The sequence below is a fragment of the Parus major genome, chromosome 5 (genome assembly GCF_001522545.3).
Source record: "Parus major isolate Abel chromosome 5, Parus_major1.1, whole genome shotgun sequence".
Lineage (NCBI taxonomy): Eukaryota > Metazoa > Chordata > Aves > Passeriformes > Paridae > Parus > Parus major.
Window position 1 is genome coordinate 7073526 of NC_031774.1, and position 9507 is coordinate 7083032.

The 9507-nt window shown below is 65.7% G+C and overlaps 3 protein-coding genes across 3 annotated transcripts; 2 read left to right on the top strand and 1 right to left on the bottom strand.

The window, feature by feature from the left end:
- Positions 1-428: 428 nt before the first annotated feature.
- PPP1CA (protein phosphatase 1 catalytic subunit alpha) lies at positions 429-3171 on the top strand. Its single transcript, XM_015629594.3, has 7 exons — positions 429-525; positions 1026-1157; positions 1242-1472; positions 1683-1787; positions 1876-2099; positions 2541-2675; positions 2811-3171. Exons 1-7 carry the CDS (start codon positions 471-473, stop codon positions 2919-2921), a joined length of 993 nt encoding a protein of 330 aa, XP_015485080.1. The 5' UTR covers positions 429-470; the 3' UTR covers positions 2922-3171.
- On the bottom strand, positions 2997-5387 carry RAD9A (RAD9 checkpoint clamp component A). The gene is made up of 11 exons (XM_015629592.3): positions 5202-5387; positions 5053-5123; positions 4822-4956; positions 4623-4737; positions 4424-4523; positions 4192-4301; positions 4003-4109; positions 3867-3931; positions 3689-3790; positions 3399-3609; positions 2997-3327 (listed from the first exon to the last, which is right to left on the bottom strand). Exons 1-11 carry the CDS (start codon positions 5233-5235, stop codon positions 3229-3231), a joined length of 1149 nt encoding a protein of 382 aa, XP_015485078.1. The 5' UTR covers positions 5236-5387; the 3' UTR covers positions 2997-3228.
- A 1878-nt stretch (positions 5388-7265) lies between these two features.
- Positions 7266-9026, top strand: LOC107205420. Its single transcript, XM_019007124.2, has 2 exons — positions 7266-7753; positions 8117-9026. Exons 1-2 carry the CDS (start codon positions 7283-7285, stop codon positions 8666-8668), a joined length of 1023 nt encoding a protein of 340 aa, XP_018862669.1. The 5' UTR covers positions 7266-7282; the 3' UTR covers positions 8669-9026.
- Positions 9027-9507: the final 481 nt, after the last annotated feature.

Here is a 9507-nt window from a genome sequence, read left to right on the forward strand (position 1 = left end):
TCGGGACGTTCTCCTTTTCAGTCTCTGCCCGCGGTATTCCCTCGTCCGGGATCATCCCCTTCCCGTAGTATCCCCTTTCCCGGGGTGTTCCCCTTTCCGGGACGTTCCCCTTTCCAGGCATGTCTCTCTGCCCGGGATGACCCTCTGCCCGGGGTGTCACCTTTCTCGGGGTGTTCCCCTTCCCGGAATGTCCCCCTGAGAGGCGCGTTCCCTCTCCACGGCTGTCCCCCTGCCTCTGTGACACCGCCGTGGCTCCCTGCTGTCGGCCCCCCGCCATGCTGCCCCTATTTCCCGTCCCTCCCGGAGTGGGACATCCCGACCGTGGGGACAGCGAGACACGGGGACAGCGGGACACGGGGACAGCCCCGCTCGCGAGGCGCTGCGCTGAGTCCTCCGAGCCCGCAGGGGGCGCCACCCGCGCCGGGGCCGCTCTGGGCGGGCGCGCGGGGCGGGGCGGCGCGCGGGCGGCCATGGCGGACACCGAGAAGCTCAACCTCGACTCCATCATCAGCCGCCTCCTGGAGGGTGAGCCGCCCCCGCCGCCCCGCGAGCACCGGGATACCCTCCCTCCGCTCGGGGAATCTCTCGGGGCCGGCTCGGGCCGTGTACCAACGCCGCGGAAGGGCTCCCGGCCGGGGCCTGGCGGGGGCGGGTTAGGCCGCGGTGGTTTGTGGGGGGGGTCAGGGCTGGGAAATGTTTTGGGGAGGGTCTCCATGGGGTCTGGGGAGCTGGAGGTGAGTCCGGAGGACGTGGAGGATATGGGAGGGGATCCCGAATGGGTCTGTACCCCGCGGGAGGGGGCTGGAGGAAATGTGGGGTTCCCAAAGGGTCTGTACCCCGCGGAGGGGGCACTGGAGGATATTGGGGTGCCACGAAGGGTCTGGGGGCTCGAGTTGAGCCTGGGGGGCCTGGAGGATATGGGCAGGGAGGTCTGGGGCAGATAAAGCAGGGGTTCCTGGGGCGCTGTTGGGGTCCTGGAGCACCTGGGGGGGTCCCTGATCCTGTTCTCTGCATCTTGGGACCAGTCCAAGGGTCGCGGCCGGGGAAGAACGTGCAGCTGACGGAGAACGAGATCCGGGGGCTGTGCCTCAAATCCCGGGAGATCTTCCTGAGCCAGCCCATCCTGCTGGAGCTGGAGGCACCCCTCAAGATCTGCGGTAAGGCCTGGATGGCTGCTGGGCAGCAATGGGGTAGCGTGGGGGGCTGTGGGGTGCCACTCACAGCCTGTGTCCCAACCCCAGGTGACATCCACGGGCAGTACTACGACCTGCTGAGGCTCTTTGAGTACGGAGGCTTCCCCCCTGAGAGCAACTACCTGTTTTTGGGAGACTACGTGGACCGGGGCAAGCAGTCACTGGAGACCATCTGCCTGCTGCTCGCCTACAAGATCAAGTACCCTGAGAACTTCTTCCTGCTGCGGGGCAACCACGAGTGTGCCAGCATCAACCGCATCTATGGCTTCTATGACGAGTGTGAGTGCCTGGGCTGTGCTCCCCAAAATCCCACTGCTACCCCTGGGCTCCCTCTTTCCCAGTGTTGTCCCACACTGACCGCACCTGTGACCTCCTTCCCTCCATGCTGTGTCTTCCTGCCCTTCCTCTGTATTCTCCTGCCCTTCCATGTTGTGCCCATCCCCATGCTGTCCCCCAAGGACACCTCCAAGTCCCTTTTGTCCCCCACAGGCAAGCGAAGATACAACATCAAGCTCTGGAAGACCTTCACTGACTGCTTCAATTGTTTGCCCATTGCCGCCATCGTGGATGAGAAGATCTTCTGCTGCCACGGAGGTGGGAATGGCCCTTCCCAGGGATTTGTGAGGGCTGGAGGAAGGGTGGGATCTCCGTGCTGAGCTCTGGGGGTGCCCCTTTCCCACAGGGCTGTCCCCAGACCTGCAGTCGATGGAGCAGATCCGGCGGATCATGCGGCCCACGGATGTCCCGGATCAGGGGCTGCTCTGTGACCTGCTCTGGTCCGACCCCGACAAGGACGTGCAGGGCTGGGGGGAGAACGACCGTGGGGTCTCCTTCACCTTTGGGGCCGAGGTGGTGGCCAAATTCCTGCACAAGCACGATCTGGACCTCATCTGCCGGGCACACCAGGTACCATCAGGACCTCAGATATTGGGGACATCTGGGTTTGGGTCTCCGGTGGGTGTCAGGTGGTTCTACCCCAAGTACTTCCTTTTCAAGGGCAATGTGCAGTCCAGGAGTGTGTGGGTTGGAATTCTGGGGGGGTTTGCCCTGGGATTTGGGTATTTACTTCAGCATTTGGGTATTTGCTGTGATGTCGAAGTATTTGGCCCAGGGGGATGAATAGTCACCCTTGGATGTGGCTGTTCCTCCCAGTGGTTGGATAATCACTCTGGAGATGGATATTTGCCCTGGAGCAGTGGGTGTTTGTCCAAGTGGTGGCTTATGTCCTCCAGGGAAGGGAGTATTCACCCTGGTAGAGATATTCAGCCTGGGGGACTGGGAATTTGCCAGGGCAGGTAGATACTGGCCGTGGGGGGTGGATTTTTGCCAATCCCGTGCCCCTTCCAGGTGGTGGAGGATGGCTACGAGTTCTTCGCCAAGCGCCAGCTCGTCACCCTCTTCTCGGCCCCCAACTACTGCGGCGAGTTCGACAACGCCGGCGCCATGATGAGCGTGGATGAGACACTCATGTGCTCTTTCCAGGTGAGCCCAGGGAGGGGAAACACCCTCAATTCCTGCTGGGAGGGCTGCAGGGAAGGCTGCAGGGAATTCTGCCCTCCAGGGGAGTGGAGAGATGGGGCAGGAGCTCACTGATTTCTTTTCCCCCTTCCCCCTCAGATTTTGAAGCCGGCTGACAAGAACAAGGGCAAATATGGGCAGTTCAGCGGGCTGAACCCCGCCGGGCGCCCCGTCACCCCTCCCCGAAACTCTGCCAAAGCCAAGAAATGAGCTGGGAGCCGCCCCCGTGCTGCCCACGCCCCCAAGCCCCCCGCCCCAGCATCAGGTCGCTTTTCTTTCGACTCGTTTTTTTATTTGTAGGATCCTGCCCCCCCCCCGCCATGCTCCACCAAAGCAAATCCAGGCCCAGGGCAGGGAGTGCCAGGGTAAGGGGGGAGCCTGGAGCCCAGAGCCCAGCCCTGGGGTGGCAGCGGAGGGGGGGGCAGGAGGACTTTTTGAGGAATAAACTTGTAATGGGTCACTGGGGGGTGCCTGTCCTGGTGGTTGGATGGAGGCTGGGGTGGCAGTGACTCGGGGCTCAGCTTTCTCCATCGCTGTCCTCCGCCAGCACCTCCTGGGTGGTGGCCAGGCCGGGCCTTCCTGGTGTCATCACTGAGCCAAAAAACAGGGAGCGAAACTGTGGGGAGAAATGGGGGATCAGGAGACAGCTCCGCCCACCCCATTCCCCCAGGCAAACCCATCCCTCACCTTCTTGTGTGGGGGGGTCCCTGGCACAGCTCCTTCCTCCTCCTCCTCCTCCTCCTCCTCCACCAGTCCACTCTCAGCTGGCCGGGGGGTACGCAGGGGGAAAGTGGGGCTGGGGGGGCCCTCTGAGCCCCCCTCACTGGTTTCCATGGCAGCCATGTAGGACTCCAGGTCATCAGGGAAGTCATCTGATGGGGCAGGCAGGTGGGACACACTGATGGGGACAGAGCAGGATTGGGAATGTTCACTCTGCTCCCTGCTCATGGCAGCTGGAAGGCTCATCTGGGACTTACCCATTGGTTGAAGGGGACTGGGAGTTGCTTTCCAGGTCGGAGAGGGTGGCCAGCACCAGGTGAACCTCCAGGACAGTGTCATCCAGGGTGAAGATCACTGGCCTGGGGACAACAGAGGGGCTGAGGGGGTGCCAGGGACAGGGCTGGCACAGGGTGGGGATGTGGTGACCACTCCTACCTGCCAGGCTCATCAAAGTGGATGGTGAGGGGCAGGTTGGAGGCCTCAGCAAAGCTCAGCAGCCCCTGGGGACAAAGGGGAGGGTGAGGTAGGCCAGGGGGTGACACAGGGCTGGGGGGCTTGGGTGGGGACTCACACGGAATTCCTTGAGGCAGAAGGTGATGTGGGAACCTGGGGCCACGGCCACCGACTGGAACTCGTCCTCAGCCAGCCACAGCTCCGTCACCATTGTATTGCTGGGCTCTGGAGGGGGGGAATGTGGTGGGTGGGGGGCTGGAGGGCACCACAAGGCAGGGAGGGGGCCCCCTTACCCTGCAGGACTCACCTGCCTCGTCCTCCACATAGTTCCGCAGGCTGATTTTGCCACCAGGCCCAGTCCCCAGTGTCACCTCAGCCAGCGTCGGGGGAAAGTGGACCACGGCCTCTGTCAGCACCCTGAGGGGCACAGGAGGGGGCTGAGCATCCCAAATCCTGCAGGACTGGCCAGGGTCCCTCCTTCCATCCGCCCTCATCCCACTCTGCCCACCCCAGTGCCACCCCCTGGTGTACCCCCTCACCGTGCCGGGGCGCAGAGGCGGCTGGCGCAGCGCTGGGTGTCGAACACGGCCTGGAGCCGCTCGCACTCCTGGAAGGCCAGGTTATGTGTCTTGGTGACACCTGGCAGGGGGACAGCAGCTCAGCAGGGCAGAATGTGGTGCCAGCATGTCCCTCGCTGTGCTGTGTCACCCCCCAGGCCGTGTCCCCACTGGTACTCACCATACTTGCAGTGGAGCTGCAGGACCAGGCGGCTGGCACGGGGCTTGAGCAGGATGAGACATTTCCCCACTGACTTCTCCAGCGAGGGCAGCGAGCGGAAGATGCCCAGGAAGGACTGCAGGGATGGATACAGGGACTGTCACCTGCCTGGGGCCCCTGGAACGAGGAGCACTGAGGGGGCCCGGGCAGGCCACTGCACCTTCATGTGGACTTTGCATCGGAAGAGCTCTGTGTCGGGCCCGCTGCTGCCCGGCTCGTACAGCTGGAAGAAGAGGGGTGCGAAGAGGAAGGAGGCGAAGGCAGAACGGGAGGAGTTGACAGCACGAAGGGAGAGCTGGGGACACAGCCACAGTATTGGCACTGCCTGCCGGGAGGGAGGGGGGCACAGGTGCCCCCCCAGCTCCCATCCAGCCTCCTCGATGCTGCATACCCCGCTCTCGGTGGGCTCCAGGTAGAGCTCGTCGCCGATGCGTGACAAGGAGTGCACGGCTCGGCCGAGGACTGGGAAGGAGAGGATGTGGGGGTGAGGCTGGGCTCCCCGGGCATGCCGCACTCCCTGGGCCCACAGGCCCCGCTCACCTTTGACGTTGCCGCCGGCGATGACACATTTCATGGCACCGGCACCGGGCTGGCACGTGGGGGCTTCGCGCCCGCAGGCCCCGCCCCCGCCAAAAGACCACGCCCCCTCGGCGGAGCCTGCGGGTTAGACCACGCCTCCCAGCTAGTTCTGCTCGGGCCTCGCCGCCCCCCGGTGCCGCGGTTGTTTTCTCCCCGCCCCGCCGGTGCCGTCTCTCCCCAAGGGCCCCGCAAGGGTATCCCCCAGCCCCCCTGCCCCGTCCCTTCCCGGGGGTTCCGGCCTCTTCCCCGCCGCGCCCCGCCGGTGCCTTCCCGGCTTCCCGCGCCCGCCCTCCCAGGCCGCCTCCTCATTGGCTGGGAGCGCCGCTCCGTCCCGCCCCTCCCGCCAGCCGATTGGTCCGCGCTGAGCGGGCGCGTGACGGCGCAGCGCGATGGCCTCACGTGACCGGCAGGAGGGGCGGGGCCCCGGCCCCGCGGCTCTCGGTGATGTCCCGCCGGTAAGCCCCGCCTCCCGAAGCGCGGTATTGGGTGGCCGTCGGAGTGACGTGCGGCTCAGCCAATGGGGCCTCGACGTGCCCCTCAGCGCGGCTCCCGGCGCTCAGCCCCGCACCGGCTCCGTCCCGGGGCCTCCCGACTCATCCGGAGGCTCTCCCGGGGTCGTTCCGTGCTTGTGCCTCCCAGCACCCTGACCCTCGCTTCATTCCCGGCAGCATCCCGGGAGAGGTTGCCCTTCTGCCGCATTGCCTGCACCTCCCGGTCCCTTTGCCGCTTCCAGCATTCCCGGGGCACGGTGCTCCCCAGGAAGGGCTGCAATTACCTGGAAATGCTCCAGTGCTTCCCGAGATCTCAGTGTTTCGGGGATCCCTATCTCCCAGGGACACATGGGAATTTGGATGCTGCAAGTTAATGTTGGATGTCTCTCTCCATGCTGGAGGTGCTGCTGGCTGTGCATCCCTTAGAGTCATGGAGTGGCTGGGGTTGGAAGGGACCAGCTCATCCAATTCCATCCCCTGCCATGGGCAGGGACACCATTTACTAGACCAGGTTTCTCCAAGCCCCATCCAACATTTCCAGGGATGGATTTTTGGGGTGTCCCAGAATTCTCCTGTGGGGGTACACTGTAAATTCTGGGCTGGCCAGGTGTATCCAGGGATGGTCCACAGAATTCCAGAACGGTTGGGGTTGGAAGGGACTTTAATGCCCACCCTGTCCCAACCCCCTGCCATGGGCAGGGACATTTCCCACTGGCCCAGTTGCTCCAGTGTGGCTATGAGCACTTCCAGGGATGTGACACTGGCTCAACCAACAGCCTGTGCTCACAGCCAGCCTCCACAGGCTGCGGAGTGGCCTCGAGGGAGCCGGGGGGATGTGGCTGTGAGGAACTCGAGTCGTGCTCACAGCAGGGTCCTCCAGCCGGCTCCCGCCTGCCGCTGGAGCAGCCGCTCCCAAGTCCCTCCTCCCGGGCTCGGTGACCGTGGAGCCCGAGCTGAGGGGCCCCGCTGTGGAGCAGAGCTGGCACCTGAGCAGAGGCAAATGGGAAGTGCGTTTCAGAGCCCTTTTCCCATGGCTGCTGTCCTCCAGGACACGGTGACAGCCTCTCCTCCTCCTTTCCCAGTCTGGCGTGCTCGGTGCCTTTTATCCGGGATTTCAGCCCCGGCCTGCTCGCCGCGTCCCCTCCAGGTACACAAACTCCTGTCCTTTGTGGGGGCTCCACAGCCCGAGCCACGTGTACAGGGCTGCGCTGGGATCACCAGCACGGCACTCCAGGGACTCTCAGGCCTGCCTTGGCCTGGGCTCAGGGGCCAGCCGGATCTGGCTCCTCCACTCCTGGGGTGAGCACTGGCTACTTCCCTTCCTCCCAGGAGGAGGAGGAGGATGGGATTGTGTGCGAGCGTCCGTTCCAGCTCTGGCAGAGCAGCCGGTCTCCTCTGGAGCCGGCGTCCCCAGGAGGGGCTCTGGCCTCAGGGCTCGGCATTTTATGGGGCTGCGGAGAGGACGCAGCTGGCTGCGGTCGTGACACACACACCTCAGTGGGGGCCAGGGCCTGGCCACCCCTCCCTCTTCCCACCGGCGCCGACCAGGGAATGGGCTGGATACGGACCGGGTGCAGGAGCCTGGCAGCCCTCTGGGGGCTCCGGCACCCCCAGGCTCAGCTGCGCCCACACAGCCTCTCCCAGGACTCCCCTGAGTCTGGCGAGCTTCACCCAGGGATGGCGGGGAAGGTGACAGGGGTGTTCCCTCGCACCCGTCGGGCTCGGATTTGTCTCGCAGTGTCCTTCCCGCTCCTCCGGCTTCCTTCCCGGCACATGGCACGGCGCCCTCGCCCAGGCAGCGGCTCGGGGAGACAGACGGCCACAGCTGGGCTCCTGCTGCCAGCCCGGCAGGAGGGGACACGCCGAGCCGGATGGCTGCTCCGTGCCCCTGCCTGCGCCCCAGGGGTGTCCCCAAGGAGCCGGGCGCTGCCGGAGCGTCTCGCGGGCGGTTTGGGGCTAAAGCCGGGATTTCTGGGTCCGGTCGACCCCCGTCTCTCCCTCCTCCGGCTGTCGGCCGCAAAGGTCAGCAGTGGGAGGCCGGGCTGGTCCTGGCGCCGGCCGGAGGACCCGCGGGGTGGGATGGAGGTGAGCTCAGCTGCCCGGTGACGTGGCCCCGAGGGCAGGGCGGGCACGGCCTCACCCACGCGGAGCCGCTGCGGGCACCGGGCGAGGAGGAGAAGGAACAGGATGTGGGGATGAGGCTTCCCAGTGGTTTGACCTGGCTGTGCTCTGTGCCCGCTTTGTCCTGCGGCGTGGGCTCCGTCCTGACACCGCTGGCTGGCTCAGGGAGAGGGGCTTGGGAAGCCGGGAGCTGCGTCTGCCGGGCTACGTTTCCCTCCTCCTCCTCCTCCTCCTCCTCCTCCTCCTCCTCCTCTCCTGTCTCAGGTGTTGGCCCAGCGGGAGCCGTGGCAGCTGGAAAACTCCCCAAACCCAACCGCAGCGCTGGGTTTTGGGGAGGGGAGAAGGCAGCGAGGAGCAGTCCCGCCGCCTCGGCAGGCTGGAGACCCCCGGGGACGGGCCGGCGGCTTTCCCCAACTGCTCCAGCGCTGCTGGCGGGATCTGCTGGCTCCGGGGGGGGAAACCAGATACCCTGCCCTGCGGCTGGGGGGGCGAGAGGGTTGGCCCCACGCCGAGCGGACCCCCCCCCAGACACGCTGCCGGAGAGCCGGGCCAGGGCTCAGTCCATCCGTGGATCGTTTGGGCAGCTCCGTCCGACACCTCCGCAGCCCCTCCGGATCTACAGGGCTGTGGAGTATTCCGAGTAATCCCCATTTACCCGGGGGAGGGGATCCAGAGCCCCCCTCGTCACCCCTGACATGTCTGTTGGGCGCTTCCTCATGGATTCAACACCAAATCCGCACTTCCCAAGCAATAAATCAGCCAGCAGCACGTCCGTGTGTGGTTCATCCCTACGGGGGGTCCCCAAACTGGTGCTAATGAGTTCAGCACCCAGTGTCCCGGTGGATTTGAGGAAAGAGGGTCCTGTTGTGCTCCGAGCAACAACCCGTGTCCCGAAGAAAACCGGGAGGATGCGGTCGCAGCCGGGAGGGCTCAGACCTGGCCAGGGCCGGGGTCTGGAGTGGAAGCGAATCCGCCTGTTACCTCCCGGCCCTTCCCGGCGCTCCAAGCGCCTTTGTTTTAAACAAAGCTTTTTTTGGGGGGAGCCAAGACGTTCCTCTCCCTGCCGAGAGAGCCCCGGCGGCAGCACCCACTCATGGATGAGGGGCACGAGGGGAATGGACGAGGGGCTCCGGCTGTCGGGCCGCCCCCCTCCCCTCCAGCGGCGGCTCTGCTTGGCCCTGGGGATCTCCCCACGCCCCCCAGTGCACCCCACTTACCCCGGGTGGGCTGCGGGGAACGCCGCGGTCATTGCCAAGGGCCCCGCGGGCGCCGGGACGGAGATTTTCCTAACGGGGGAGGATAACAGGGAAGGAAGCGGCTCAGGCACCCGGAGGAAAGGGGCTGGGGGGGTGGGGGGGGTGGAGGGGTGTCCCTCTCCCGTCCCCGTGTGGACCGGGGGCGCCGGGAGAAGCGAAGCCCTCTCTCGGGACGGAGGGTCCCCCGGGGCTTAGCCGCCGCCGCCGCTCCGAGGGGCTCCGGTTGTTCTGCTGGGACCCCGCCGCACTCCCCCCGCTCTGCCGCTCACCTGCCGCCGTCCCGGCGGGGCAGCGCCCGCTGTGCCGCGGGTCCCCAAGCCAAGGGGAGGGGGGGATCCGCGGGCCCCGGACCCTCTCTCTTGGACAGAGGGGAGGGGGCTGGCCGTGCCAGCGAAGAGC

Excerpts from the sequence above, each read along its gene's own strand:
- PPP1CA (XM_015629594.3), top strand. The coding sequence starts at position 471 with ATGGCGGACACCGAGAAGCTCAACCTCGACTCCATCATCAGCCGCCTC. Across the intron at positions 1,158-1,241 it reads GGCACCCCTCAAGATCTGCG|GTGACATCCACGGGCAGTAC; the intron begins GTAAGGCCTGGA and ends TCCCAACCCCAG. Across the intron at positions 1,473-1,682 it reads CTATGGCTTCTATGACGAGT|GCAAGCGAAGATACAACATC; the intron begins GTGAGTGCCTGG and ends TGTCCCCCACAG.
- LOC107205420 (XM_019007124.2), top strand. The coding sequence starts at position 7,283 with ATGGGCTGGATACGGACCGGGTGCAGGAGCCTGGCAGCCCTCTGGGGG. Across the intron at positions 7,754-8,116 it reads TCCGGCTGTCGGCCGCAAAG|GTGTTGGCCCAGCGGGAGCC; the intron begins GTCAGCAGTGGG and ends CTCCTGTCTCAG.
- RAD9A (XM_015629592.3), bottom strand. The coding sequence starts at position 5,235 with ATGAAATGTGTCATCGCCGGCGGCAACGTCAAAG. Across the intron at positions 3,610-3,688 it reads CAGTCCCCTTCAACCAATGG|TGTGTCCCACCTGCCTGCCC; the intron begins GTAAGTCCCAGA and ends TGTCCCCATCAG. Across the intron at positions 3,328-3,398 it reads GGACCCCCCCACACAAGAAG|TTTCGCTCCCTGTTTTTTGG; the intron begins GTGAGGGATGGG and ends TTCTCCCCACAG.